Raw genomic sequence first — 15,475 nt, forward strand, 5'->3', positions numbered from 1 at the left:
AGGATGATTTTATTTGTCTGTTTATTTTTTATGGAAGTTCTTCAAAGCAATCAATGAATGCAGGTTCTGTGCTATCAGGAGAAACATGTGTTAAATCCATAATCTTTTAATTTTCTAGAAAGATTTTTTTTCTATTTTGTGGATAGAAAAAAACATCTCCTTGTATATTGAACAAAAAATCATGAAAGAGAATTAAAAAGCAAGTTATGAACAGTCACAATCATTTAATTCTTTAGTTCTCTAGAAGCGGAAGAGACCCAGGCAAGAAATGGCCAGAGTTTTTAAAGACTTTTCCCCCCACCTCAAAATCAGAAAATTTTAATTTACAAAGCAAGGAAAGGTGATAAGTGTTCAAATATTACATTGTGAAAATTCCTGTCTCTGGAGTCCAATGGTCTTTTGGAAATCTTATTTAGGTAGACATTAGTTTTTCAGGCAATATAAAAGGTACTTGAAATTGTCTATTATAAACATACATAAACATAAACAACCATTTTTTTCAGTCTTGTTTTTTTTTTTAAAATAATGTGCAGTTTTAATAGTGGCAAATGCAGAATTAAAGGGAGTATATACATTTTTTTTAAAAAAAGTTCATATTTGAAATATGCTTGGATAATGCTTATTTAATGCACTATATGACTGGACCCAATAAGCAAACAGAAAAAAACCCTAGAAGAAATAACAAAAGCTTGTAACAAATGGAATGTACAACTTGGTGCACCAACTGCCTAAACACATTCATACCACATCTTATTCCTCCTTGAATTAAGATGATTTCTTTTGGTGTGTACTTGGTGCTCACTCTACTGTGGCATTTCTCTGAGTTATTTTGAGAATGGGGACTTCACATTTTTAGCAATGACCATGATAGCTAGGGAATTCTGGAAATTGAAGTCCACATATATTGAAATTTCCAGCTTGGAAATGAGCTAGTCAAATTCACAGCATCACCTTGCCATCACATGACGTTTGGTACTATAGATACTAATAGATACTATTGGTATCTATTAGGACACCCTTTTTTCTCTTCATGAAGCCGGGGTGGACATGGCCTGCATATGACGCATCTGGCCTGCAGGCTGTCAGTTTGACACCCCTGAGCTAGAGGATACTGTGTCTTACTTATCATTTTCTTAAATCAAAGGATTCCTTTGAATAAAAATTGACTGGCTCTTGATAACAACAATATCCATGAAGTTTTCTTGGCAACAGTCAAGCATTTTCATCCTTACTTTCTTCTGTCTTTTGTTTTTCATTTTCCACTTTCTAACCTGTATTACAGCTTTGATAGCCCAATTCAAATATTAAGCCCTGCTTCGCTTTCTCAAAATAAAAAAAAAACATTAGCTATGTTCTGCCATTTACTTAGTGATATTGTGTGTTTGCTTCAAGTCAGTTTTAAATTCTGACAACTGTCTGGACAAGTCAGTGCAGTTCTCTTGGCAACATTTACTGAAGTGGTTTGACTTCTTTTTGGACTAAGTGACTGGCCCAAAGTCAACCAACTGACTTTGTGACTAAGGCAGCACTAGAACTTCCGGTCTCCCAGTTTCTAGATTGGTGCCTTAATCACTACAACAAATTAGTTATCTATTTATCAATACAACTGTGCTTGGAAAAAAATACCACCAATTGAGGTTATCCTACAGGTGTTACAATATATATTCTGCCTCCATTTAATTTGAAATTCATAGCTATTTCATAAGACCATTTTCTCTGCAACAATGGGCATGTTGTTGAGGAGACAGCAAAATGAATAAGGGTCCACAGCTGATTACACCTAAAGAAAAAGTGCCTGTAAAAGAGTTATTTTTCCCCCTAAGGCTACGATAAAAAACAACAACAACCAAGCAGCAATAAAATGTCAAAACTTTGCCTCCTTAGCTTTTTCAATTTTCAATACAGCCAGACAAGCATCAAATATTATATTTAATCACACTGTGCTTTATTTCTCAGTCTTAGTTTTTATTATTATGATTCCACTTTCATTGTTTCATCCAACAATGGCTTGCTTAACTATACTGTTAATATGTAGAAGGGTAAAGAGATACTTTTCTGTACAAATGTCCAGCCTTCTGGAGTTCTGGATTTTTTAAATTTCAAATGTAACCTCATCTTGCAAAATCATCAGGAATTCCTGACTTAGCACAACCAAATTTAAAGACAAACAAAAATCACAACTACAACTAGTATGGGCAACTTTACAGGCTTGTGCTGTAATTATTACCTGACATTCTCCTTAGGTATGTGGGACATTTTGAAAAGCAAACATCAGAAATGCAGATGAAGGAAGGAAGGAAGGAAGGAAGGAAGGAAGGAAGGAAGGAAGGAAGGAAGGAAGGAAGGAAGGAAGGAAGGAAGGAATTTCCCTGAAGAATATAAACAAAAACAGAATTTCCTACCCGTAAAAGGGATTGAGACTCATCCTTTGACTTGTTATCAGCAGATCCAGGATATGGCTGAGAAAGTGGTCCAGATTTTTCTCCGCTTCCTTGCACCATGCCTTGCAGGAATCCCTTGGTCTCAACAGGCAAGCTATAAACAGGCCTTGCGAGATGAGCAGCTTCTACATTTGGACTATCCCTTAAAGCCTTTGGCTGCTCTTGGACAACAGACACTGTGGTCAGAAGACCCAAGCTTGTTTGGGTATAGGATGGGCTTCCTCTCAAAATGTCCACTCCTCTCCAAGTTGTACCACGAAGATCATCACTAGACCCATCAGGCCAACCTTTCTCCTTCAATCCTTCTTTATCTTCCATCTTTTCCTTCTTCACTACACTCTCCGAGATGGGCTCCCCCATTTTTGGATCTGAACTGATCAGGTTATAAACCTTCAGATCAGTTTTGGATTCTTCCTTGAGAGCAGCCGCCATCCCATGGCTATCTTCCCCATTGGCTGTGGTGATGTCCATTTCTTGACAGTGCACAGTGTTGAAGTGTTCCAGTAAGGACTGTGTATCAAGCGCTGTAAAGCTGCACTGATGGCATTTATAACAATTATGGACTCTCCTGAAGAGAGAAAAACAGAGGAGAAAATATTACAATAAGTTCAACTATGGTGACCAAAATGAATTATTTCCAGATCTGGTGGCCTGCAGGCCTTTCAGAATTGAGTGAAGATAAAACTTGTCTAGGTCAATGTTGAGTACATGAACACATAGTTTGTTATTTGAAATCTTCCTCGTTGTCATTAAGGTAATTTATTCTCATTGCCTTCTTTCATGTTCTATCTATCTACCTACCTACCTACCTACCTACCTATGTTTAATTTCCCAATCTTGCACAGAAACCATTCCTTGGTGGTCTCCTTTCCAGTTACTAACAAACATGTGACTAATTTAGCACTTGCAGTGATTTGCTTAACAACTGTGGCAAGAAATTTGTAAAATGGGGCAAAACTCACTTAACAACTATCTCATTTATTAACAGAAATGTTGGGGTCCATTGTGGTTGTAAGATGAGGAACACCCGAATGTAATAACTTCCTATCTGCCTTTCATTGTTTCTCTTTCCTGTGCTTTGCCTTTCTCTTTCCTTCTTGTGTTATCCCATTTAAACCCAGGAACACATGAATATTTCCACAAAAATGTCAATAATAGTTATGGTTCTATTGATAGAAAATCGATGTCCTCAAGAAATATATTAAATCATTTAACTCTACACTTATAAGTCAACTAATATGCTTGGTAATAGAGAATCTCAAAAATGAGTGTTCAGTGTCTTTTTGGATTTCTTCTGATTAACTATTTCCTATGTTCTTGTTTTACCCTATGCATTTTAATGAAAAAACAAGTAAGCTGCATTTATTCATTTATTCCACAAGACTAGGATAAAATAAGTGTATTAGGAAAAAAGAGGAACTTTTATACACCATGCATTTCTGAGACTTTAAATGCATAGGAATTGTAGTTCTGTTCAACTATAGCAGGGGTGTCAAACTGGTGGCCTAAGGGCCGGATGTGTCACATGCAGGCCCACCTCAGCTCCACGAAGAGGGGAAACGTCACAAAACGTGATGGCAACGTGAAGTAGCAAGTTTGACACCTGTGATCTACAGCGTACAATTGTTTGGTGTTCTTATACAACCACAAGAACACCATTATAGTTCTTTTCATCTAAAGAATAGGTTGCCAAAATCTGTTAGAAGTGTTGAAAACTACTGTAGGAAAATATTTCCCCTTATTCCTCCCTACTGATAAGAATGAGACATATAAAGTTCATAAGACATAAAAGATCAGCAGGGAAAAAAGAAACTAAGAAATAAATAGAGAACTTATGAAAATTACATGCCACACTATTAATGGTAATCTGGCTTCTCAAATAGGAGATTTCCAGTGTTAATATCAATTGTAACATTTATGAAATTTTGCTCCCTTTACTACATTACAGAGCTTTAATTGGGTATTCTTGTTTTAAAGGTAAATGAATGAATTATTTTTCTTGAATAATAAAAATGTGAAAAATAAAAATAGCTAATAACTGGGGGGGGGGGGTTTCCTCCTGACATCTGACCACAAAAGGGAGGATTACATTTATTAGAACAGAAAAACAAATAAGAAATTACATCATTAAAAATTACCTATTTTTCATATCTGTTTGTAAAATCTGCTTTTAAAAATCAAATTTCCTTTAAAAGTTTTGAATAAAAAGTGAACTTCTGTGAAGAAGGAAAGGTTTCATTCACATTGTCAAAAATAGCATTGGGATATATCTTAAAATTGTCAAGTTAAGAGAGGTTAATCAGAGTAGAATAGTATTCTGTTCTACTGATTAACCTTAAAAGTATTCTATTATTGGCCAAGTGTGATTGGACACACCAGAAATTTGTCTCTGGTACATAAGCTCTCACTGTACATACAGACAACAAAATAATATAACCATAATACTGATAACTAATAAGAGAAGCTAGTATATAAAAAAATGAGAAAGATGAAGCAATAGAGCCAGACTACAAAGGTAAATATCCATAGTGCTACTGTGACTATGTACTGTGCACTGTGGTAATTATGTGTTCAGCATGAGGGGGAAAAACTGTCTCTGTGTCTAGTTGTTTTGGCATGCAATGTCCTATAGCAGTGTCCTGAGGGGAAGAGTTGAAACAATTTATGTCCAAGATATGAAGGGCCTGTACATATTTTTTCAGCCCTCTTTCTGACCCGTGAAGTATACAGTATTGAGTAGGAACTATGGGTGGGAGAATACAGCTACTATAAAGTAGACCAAGTCACGACATACCTCCATCTCCTTAATTACACTGGCAAACTTTGCTCATTTGGCTCTCCTCAGGCTACATTAGAATTGCATCATAATTTCTAGTCAATATGTGATAAGATATTCCAACTGGCAATTCTAGGATTTGCAGTTCTAATGCATGTAAATGGTCCCAGTTGGAAAAAGGACTGCCATATAATCTTTCATACCTTGATCTTTTGTCAGGTTCTACTTGAATCTAATTTATTCATTTTATCTACCTTCTTCCAAACATTACAATAATTAGTCACTACTCTTGAGAAAACTGCCAATCTTCTCAAGCTACTTTAGTTAACTTTATATTTTTGTTGCAAGAGTTTTTTTTATATTTCTTTTCTATTTATTTTATTTTTCTGAGTTTTTCCCCCAAGCAACCTTATCTCTGGTGGATGCATGCATCTCCCCCACCCACCCCCATTGCCAGTTGTGTTAGTTAGCCTGTCTCTAAACTCCATACAATTAATAGTAGTGAAGGGAGCTCACACCTGTATAAGCATAAGATTCTTTTTACAAGTACAATATTCAGTTTTTTTATTCAAATAGGCCCCTTTATGGAATGACAATGATGCCTAGGTTTAACTAACGAATTCTAGGAGTCTCTTTATTCTGTCATTTCTGTAACAAAAGACAAAGCAGAAACTATACTTCAACTGTACTCCAGAATTCCTATACACTACTTATGGATGTGATGAGGAAGGTCGTAACTGTAGTATCTCTCATCCTTCCTTTGCTATATGTTCACTCCATACACTAAAAGGCAAATACATGTATAAAACTGTGCTCAGGAACTAAGCAGAATTAGACCTAGACTGCCCACCCAACAATTCAAAAATGCCAACGAGAATAGATTAATCAGTATCACTTTGGTGGGACAGTAGCAGCATTCCATGTGCCTTTGCCATACAGCCATGCTGGCCACATGACTACGGAAACATTAGCTCTGTCAGCCAAGAAACGGAGATGAGCATTGTCCCCTAAAGTTGGACATGACTGACAGGGAAATCTTTACCTTTTACCTTTAGCCTTTGACCAGCAGACTGGCAGAAAACAACAGGGCTATAGGATAAACTAGGAAGTAAAAAATAACAACAATAATCCCAAGAAGTGGTAGAGGTAAACCCTTCCTTATTTCTGGCAAGAAAACTCCTGCTTGGGACCATATAGTCACCAAAAGTAAAATTGAACTTGAGAATCTTTATAAATCTGGTTGTTTTATTTCTCAGTCTATTTTTCTGGTACTGGTAATTCACAGCTGAAGCCCAGTTGGGAAGAGAGCTTTCTAATTCAGAGATGAAACACACAAAGAAAGTAAAACCATTGCCAAACTATTGTCTCCTTTCTACTCTTTCTACACACCGATACACCTGCTTTGCATTCCCTAACAAGGATCTTGTTTTTACAGCATCTGGACATCATCTGTCTCTGCCATTCAGCTCATCCTAACAAAATATCTCATTTTCCATATCAATGAAATGCAATAAGATAGCCTGAGTTGGAAATATAAGTTTAAACTTAGATAAAACACTTGTGAGGCAAGCAATGGAACCGAAGGGATTAAAATACAGAAATTATATATGCAAATATACGCATGTACTTCTTTTGAATAAGAAATTGGTAAGAGAAATAATTACCTTTTTTTATAAAATATGTAACTTAAGTATGTTGAAATATAATCACTTCATTACAAAGAAGTGTGATGGCACAGCCAGATATTGGCGTTAAGAATAGGATGGTTGGGTTCTTATTATTGTTTTGAGGAGTGGGGGAGGACAGAAAACAGGAAAAAGTGGAGTTTCCCAAAAAATTTAAACCCTTCACAATTACTACTATCTCTAAATTATGAGTAGGGAAGCAGAGTAGAATCAACACAATTGATAAAACTAGTTGTTGTTTCTTAAATAAAAGATTTTGCTTTGGTTTATTTTAAAAATGGTTTTTCTTTAAGGAAAAATCATTGCTAAACATTTTATTTATTGGGATTTAATTTACTAGAGGTTTAAATATTTAGTTTTGATTATTAAATGACCGCAATGATTTAACAAATAAAGAAATTTATTCATTAAATTTAAATGCCACCCAGAATCATTTGTTAGTGAGATGGGCAGCACATAAATTTAATAAATATATAAAGTTTGTTTCATTTTAATTACTAATTACTAAAATTACTTAGTTAAGAAATTCTAAGAGCCTCTTTATTCTTTCATTTCTATATCAAAAGACAAATCAGGAACTATTTTATTCCAGAAAACTTATATTCTCTTTGTGGATGTGATGGAGAAAGTCATAATTGTAACATCTCTCACACCTCCTCAATCTGTCCCATTTAAAATGTCTATTCAGTAAAATAAAAACAGCAAAATTCATCCTCTTGTTAAATTGCTTATTCAAAATCCAGTCTTCTTTCTGCATGAAACTTACACATTATATGGTGAGTTTGTCAAATTGTGTTCTTAAAAAAAATGTGTACTCAAAAAAAAAAAAAAGATCAAGGAGAACAAACAAGAGATCTGATTGTGTGTGATACTTTGCAAGGAGAAAAATGGGAAAAGATGTTGGGTCAATCCCGAATACTTCAGCTGAGAAAAAATGAGAACTCTGCAATATGCAATTTCTAAATACAGCCGATATAAATGTCCCATATACCTTGGAATAACAGGCATGCCTATTTTCATTCAAGCAGACCATGAAAAGTACTGTATTACTGAACTATGTAAAACATATGTTCCCACATTGGAACAATATGTTGCCAATTTCCTGTATATGCCATAGAAACAGAACACTTTTTACTAGCTAACATGATACCGTTTTATTAGAATTACAGTAGCACTGAAACTTCCCAGCCAGGATCTGGACCCAGCTGTGCAAAACTTTATAGTAAAATAGAATTAAAAACAAAGAAATAAAATCAGGACTAGCCTTTAGCAAAACAAGCATAAATCCATAATCCTTAATCTAAAAATATGTGTGCAGTTACACCTTTCATGTAACCAGATATTCAGCAATACCAAGGGATACATGTCATTCAACATAATCTTAATACCAATATGATTTGTGTATAGGGAAATAATGTTAAGCAATAAATGTTAAAATATAAATTCACACATTTACTATGGTATTTTTCTACAAATGCAGAATGGTTTGAGCCAGGTTTCCAGCCTGCATATTCAGTGGGAAATAGATAAAATATTGGAGATATGGTTTAGTTGTATGGAAAAAAAAATATTACTGATTCAGAGGCAGAAAATCATCCTTTTAAGTTGTATCAGCATCAATTCAATTGAAAAGGAGTAAAAAATTTCATTTTCCTGTTCTATTTATTTGTTTTATGTCAGCATTATTCTACTTCATCATTTGTTTGCAGTTTACATGTTGTAGTTTAAAACAACCTGGAAAATGGTATTGTTCATTCATAATTTGAAATCGTTTTTCTTTTTTCAATTTTCTGATCCACAGAAATTTGAATGTGGCTTTTCCTAATATAGCCAAACTCCCCATACCCCATAGTAACATTTTAATGTAAAGTTCCCTGATGCATTTTAAAATGTATACCTTTCTCAGTATAAATATTTTTGAAAAACTATTTTAATGTATACTTGACAAAAAAAATATTTGTATAAATTTTCCAAATATATTAAAGTTATAAGCATGCTCTATTTTCTAATGAAACTTTATAATGAATGAGGTGATACCATAAGAACTATATTTGGAGAAATAGAATAGTTCAGAATATGGAATAAAACAAAAGAGGGTGGATCATATTGTTTAACTGGCACCATACTGTTTAATTTGCAGAGCAAATTACAAATTGGAAGAAATAACAGCTGGAATCAAAATTGGAGGTCAAATATTAATTGAAGGTATCTGTGTGATACTTCATTAGTTGAAAGAAAAAAATGACTTAGAAAACCTCATTAAGAAACCTAAAACTTGAAAACTGGGGATTTTGAATTATTCTTAATAATTGCAACAGTTAAATGTAATATTTTTATGTGAACATGTTTAGTTGATGTTTAGTGAAGGTAGAGGATAATTTTGATTCTTTGAGATGGACAATGTGCTGGCGAACTGAAGAAAAGATGAATTCTTGGGAGAAAGACAATTACAAAATTAGACAGGATCACGATGGATAAGGGCACTTCTATTAAAATAAAGAGCAAAGCAGCTGTAGCAACAAGGTGGCAATGTATGGCAATTAAATCTTAGGTCTGAAAAAACAGCAAGGGAAAGACAATAGAAATGTAGACTGCAAGAACACTGAATCATTTAATCTTGGACCAAATAATGATTTGACTATTCCCTTAAAGCAATAATTAGCAAGTAATGGCTCAGATACTTTGGTTATATCATGTCATGTAAGAGACAATAGATTAAAAAATATGCTATCAACAACCAAGAGAAACTAAAAAGACAACCTACATAGTGAATGGAGATAATCAAGGAGTTAATTAGAATAATCTTGAAAGACCTTTTTGGTCATTAGAAGATAAAATGGTGAGTACTTATCAATACAGTTGGTATACTTATACTCCAACTTAATCACACTCAGTGGACTATGGTACGACCATTTTGGCAGACGGGGAAATCTGACCTGCAAAATAAAGCTTTGAAGCTTGTGCCAATTCATTCTCAAAGAAGTTCATGTTGGATTCACTGAGTCATTTGGCAAGATGGGAAGCACAGAAGTTTAATAATAAATAAAATATAAATATCTTCAATATTTAGACACACCATTGGAATTCCTGGCTTTATATGTATAATAGAGAACAGAATGCTTACATGGCAAGTATGGGAAGCAAGAGATAGGGAAGCAAAGAACTAAGCAACAAAAAAACAAGAAATATTAGTATGTTTACTTTTATGTTATAATTATAGCTTTTTTAATTGAACACTTAAAGTTCTCAAAATAATTGAAGGACAATCTACATAACCTCAATTGAGTATTCAAAAGTAGAATTTTTTTTTAAAAAAAATGGTAAACCACACTGATTTTTTTTTTTAAAAAATGCTTCAGTACAGATAAAGTAGTGTGCCACTGATATTAATTAATACTTTATTTTTGCTTTGTTATGTTTACGGGATTCTGCAAAGATTAAAAACTAAAAATAATCAGGATTTAAACTAAATTTTAATCAGAACCACATCTATTGACAGCATAGTCTTAATCACATTTTCAATTTGTTTAATATCTCCGTACTTTCTTCATTCATCTCAATTATATGCAGCTTTATGTTCATCCTAGTTGTGACATTGATGCTATACAAAATCCAATCAAACTTTTTAGGAGTTTTTAAATTTGGACCATAAACAGCTATTTAGTTACTGCTGTGGGATCTTTAGTACCAGTCATAAAGAGCCACATATATCAGAATTCTCAAAAAGAAAAGGAAAGGAAATTAGTATAGAAAGGGAAAGGGAAGGTAGATGCAAAGTGATAGCTCTTTCTTGATCAGCAGCAGAAATATCAGATTTATACTAATCTGCCAAAAGTCAGAGAAACAACTGTCAAGGTGAAATAGAACAATATTGAGAATACTTTCTGAAGGCACAAGGACTTAAACACTATTCCCAATTCAGTATTTAGGCACATTCATAGATGCCTAGGTAAAACAATGCATTCTACAATCAGTGAAGCATGAATGTCAGCAAAACTTCAATGCAACAGATTTTGCATATAGTGGCTATTTTCTCCTATACATTATGCTGCTATTTTTGTTTTGTTTTTTTTGTTTCTTTTGGTGGTGGTGAGTGAGGTAGTGTTTTATCCTTGGACATCAGTTATTGTGTACACTGCCCAGAGTCACCTACGTGTATGACATGGCAACTATATAAATACCAATTACACTTAAGACTTCTATACCACTTCACAGTGCAGAATCAACATATTGTCCCTAACAATTTGGGTCCTCATTTTACCCACCTCAGAAGGATGGGAGGCTGAGTCAACCTTGAGCTGGTGAGATTTGAACTGCCAAATTGAAGGCAACCGGCAGGCAGCAGCAATAGCCTGCAGTACTGCACTCTAACCACTGTGCTACCGTATACAAATCATATATGTAAGTAAAAACAGAAATATGTATGTCACTTGCAGTTTTCATTGCTGGTTTATTGATGTCATATGCTCTGATTTGCCAGATATTCATGAATACTAAGTATTTCCTGCCTAATTAATCTATTACAAGATACCACTAAGCATCTGTGCTTAGCACTGTGAAGCGATATGTAAGTCTAAGTGCTATTGCTATTGCTATCTTATCTTGGTCCAGCTGTATTAATCAAGTCTTACCTTAAACCTAAGATTCCAGCTTCAAGCTTCAACATTTATATTTAAGCTGTAGTTCTGCAGGTAATGTTAACTTTTAATTCCCATCAAAACTTTAAGATAAGGGAAAGGATAATCTAAAAATTTTTGAAAAGCCAATGTTTCTCTACATAACCAAATACATTTACCTGGAGAAAATCTCACTGAAGTCAGTAAAACATAAGTATGAGAAGACACTCACAAAATTCTCTGTTCTTTGTTGCACAAGTCAATTAATTTTCAGTTTGCTATGATTTTATTATTTGCAATCTAAAAAGATTTGAATTTGGGGGGTTTTTAAAACCCCACAAAAATTTCCAGAAACACAGACAAAAATTATTTGGCTCAATAAATGAGTCAGTTAACTGTTTTTATCATATTTAATCTATCTTAAAATAATTTTGTTCCCTATTTTATCCTAAAATGAAAGTAAGCAAGCTTAGCTACAAATAAAGAGAAACAATGAGAAGAGTAGCCATGTAAATCTTACAGAGTAGCTGCTTTCAAAAAAAGTTTTCAGATGCTTTTTTAGTAAAATATATGTAAGCATATGAGAAGACAGGGAAAGTGTGTGCATAAATACTGGTTTGTTGTGCCAGAAAGTTGATAGAAATCTAGCCAATTTTTTTTTTAACTCAAAAGCCCAATTTTAGCTTTCCAAAACATATTTAGACACCTAAACAAGTGGTATGTTTTTTCCCCTCTCAACAGCATTATCTACCATTGACGTCAGTGGGAAGAATATGACAATCAGGGTTTTTTTTTATAACTAAAAGAACTAAATTGAACATTGCCATTTAAATTTCTGCTTTATGGAATTAAGAAAAAGAAACATTTCCTCTGAAGCTATATTTTAATTTAAACACACACAGAGAGATATACAGAATAAAAATATCAAAGGAACATTTTCAACCACAATTCACAATCACCCAAGATATAACAAAAATTAAAAATAACACTTAAATATTAGAACCTTCATTTAAATGGAAGAAATGCTTTGTATTCTAATTTTCCAATGTTTTCCTAAGCTGGCCTTATTAAAATATATTTTAACCCTGCCTAAAAGCTATCATTCATCTTTTAAGCTTACTATATTTAAATACTAATTTTTACCTCCTAGTGGGCTATTTGAATTAAAAAAGGGGGAACTGTATAATAAAGCAAATCATTTCACATTGAGCTGACTATATCAATTGTTTCATTTCTTGGTGTACGTTAAATATGTTCTCAAGGCATTAAACTTGATATTTGCATTCCAGTTGTATGATTTCCAAGTTTCTCTGCTTGGGTAAAAATGCCTGTTCTTCTTCCAATCCAACAATAACCAAACTAGAAAATGGAGTATCTGATAGCATATTAATTTATTTACATGTGATATAGTAATTTGTATAGTAGTTCAGAGGTTTGTATTGACTCTTTTAGATACTGTGTTTCCCTGAAAATAAGACCATGTCTTATTTTTTTCTCACCAAAAAAAGCACCAGGTCTTATTTTTGGGGATGTCCTCTACTGAGTAACCTCACTTGCGCATGTAATCCCTGTCCTCCTTTTTGCTGTCAGAGGCCTTCAGGAACTTCTTCTGCAGCTGGCAAGGGTTTCCTGAAGGTCTCTGCAGCTAACAGAGTTCCAGATCGATCCAGAGCTTTGTTATTAGCTACAGAGGCCTTCAGGAAAGCCTTGCCATCCTTGCCAGAAGAAATGGGCCAGGCTACAAGGTAAATAGTAGGTCAGCTGTATCCCCCCATCATCACCCTAGCTTAATTTTTACCCATGCACTCTGGAGTGGCCGGGGTCTTAATTAGGGCTTATTTTGGCCGTAGGGCTTATATTGGGTGCACGTTTAAAATCAAGCTAGGATTTACTTTCAGGGTAGGTTGTATTTTCGGGGAAATAGGGTAGCATCTCATCTCAAGTGGCTGACCAACTAGGGACTGCTTTGCAGTTTATGGTTCCTGGTTAATTCTCTAATTTTGGCTTACTTTTTTACAAAAATGAAGTTACTGTCATTTAGTTCCATTTCTGCATGTTTATTTCCAAGATGTATATATGTTAGTTAGCTAAAGGATGAAAAGATATGGGATCAAATCTGTAATGCAAGGATTCATGTCTATAAGGAACTGAATCTGTGACTCATTATGCCCCTTTGTCAAGCTTTTCAGAAAGTCCACAAGACCAATTTATTTACACAAGTCTGCCCTAAGGCCTCCAATTGTATTTTATGAGATACACACCAGAGAGCTTATTGTTACTTTGGTGTTTTAAATAACTACATTGTCTCCTTTTGTGAAAGTAAAGTGTATCGCAAAGCCTCTTGCCTTACAGATAGAAAAAGTTCAGAATGAAATAAATAAATAAAATCTAGATATAGATAGCAATATGAATAACCTTTTGAATCAGATAATACCCCAATTGGGCATCCTTGGATTGGAGCTGCATCACCCCAATTGCTCCATAGCATGACCTTTATTTGGACTATGCCTAATTTATCATCTCTCAATTATATATAAAGGGGATGGGTGACGGGGCAAACATCTAAAGTTTCCACACTCTAGGCCAGACTCACCACATGAATGTGGAAGATGTTAAGAAATGCACATGTGCTCTCACACACAAACATGCCCACACACAGACTTTTACCTGTAATGTCGAGAAATCTCCTCCTCTACCTGAGTGACAAAGTCACATTTGGTACACGAGTGTTCTTTGCTTTCTTTGACAGTCAGTGGTCCATCCCCCCCTTGCAGGGCATTTGCTTCTTGCTTGACTTCAGACACCTGGGCTTCGTGTGTGGTTTCATAGTGAAGCAGGAGAACGTCTACATCAGGGGTGGAGAAAGAGCACTGGTGACACTGATGCTTGACTCTGGTGCCTCCTGGCATCCCAGGGGACAAGTGCAAGAGCAAGAGAGCACAATGGGAACAATTACTTTTCCTGCAAGCAAAAGGATAAGTAATTTCTCCAAGGTGCTTTTCTGGACTACAGAGGCCTCGGGGACAAAACTGACAGTGCTTAATAGTACATTTATGAATGTTGTGTAGCTGCTGATAATGACGAAGAAGAGGCCCCACCACTATTACATTTGGGCCATGGCTCTTTGAGTACCTAAAATCACAAAACTGACAATTGTAGCTCGTCACCACGTGGTCCTCCACTCCTGAGCTGGAAAAGTCTTTCTTTTTGGCCACGCTAGAGCCCTTCTCGCTCTTTGTTGCTAACTCTCCGTCTGCATTTTTGGTTACGTCATTGTGATTAATGACTGACCCCCTCGAGAGCTTGTCATTCCGATCTGGGTGAGGGCCCCCTGCCTGGCTCCCCCCATGGTGCTTGCTGTAATGTTCTAACAGTTTGAGAGAGCTGGAGGATTCACAACTAAAGCTGCAGAATTTGCACCAGTAGTAACTGGAGGCATCCGTACCGTTTTGTCTTGAGGATTCAAGAGGCTTGATGGGCACCGAGTAGCCAACTGGAGTGTCATCTCCACATCTGATGGTGATCTTGTCCTGCCATTTCGCCAAATCTCCCATCTCACTCGATCGAACAGTAGGACTGGACTTGTTCGAGTTTCTGTCTGTGGCTTTGCTGCCTTCGGAGACAGGAAGGGAGGCTTTGATCTTGTTCGGATGGGTCTGCAAGAAGTGGTGTTCCAATTCCGTTGAAGAATTGCCCATGTAGGTGAAATTGCAGAACTTGCAGCGGAAATATTTGGTGTTCCCTTGGCAATCTGGAGTTTTGCGTCCAATGCCAATAAAGGTCCCACCTAAGGTTACCTGCAGAACATGAAAAGGAGAACAATTTCCGTAAGTAGTGTAGGACTTCCTGTTCCTTATATATAGGGATACAAAACAAAGTAATCAAATGAAAAGTTGGAATATTAATTTGGGAAACTGAACAACAGCAGTTTTTGTCTTCTACCCACAAATAAATCCT

General features: G+C 35.2%; 1 protein-coding gene across 12 annotated transcripts in view; it reads right to left on the reverse strand.

Annotated features, from left to right (window-relative positions):
* Nucleotides 1-15,475, reverse strand: part of TRPS1 (transcriptional repressor GATA binding 1) — a 269,041-nt gene that overhangs the window by 151,131 nt on the left and 102,435 nt on the right. For 7 of the 12 annotated variants that reach the window (XM_026703574.2, XM_026703578.2, XM_026703579.2 and 4 more), the window contains 2 exons: nucleotides 14,186-15,315; nucleotides 2,403-3,009 (listed from right to left, as the gene is read on the reverse strand). In XM_026703574.2, coding sequence (XP_026559359.1) covers nucleotides 2,403-3,009; nucleotides 14,186-15,315 — 1,737 coding nt within the window. The remainder of the gene's footprint in view (nucleotides 1-2,402; nucleotides 3,010-14,185; nucleotides 15,316-15,475) is intronic. The other 5 variants (XM_087931637.1, XM_087931639.1, XM_087931640.1 and 2 more) reach the window with 1 other exon arrangement.

The sequence above is a fragment of the Pseudonaja textilis genome, chromosome 3, assembly GCF_049901715.1.
Source record: "Pseudonaja textilis isolate UNSWEBS1 chromosome 3, rPseTex1.2, whole genome shotgun sequence".
In the NCBI taxonomy this organism is placed as follows: domain Eukaryota; kingdom Metazoa; phylum Chordata; class Lepidosauria; order Squamata; family Elapidae; genus Pseudonaja; species Pseudonaja textilis.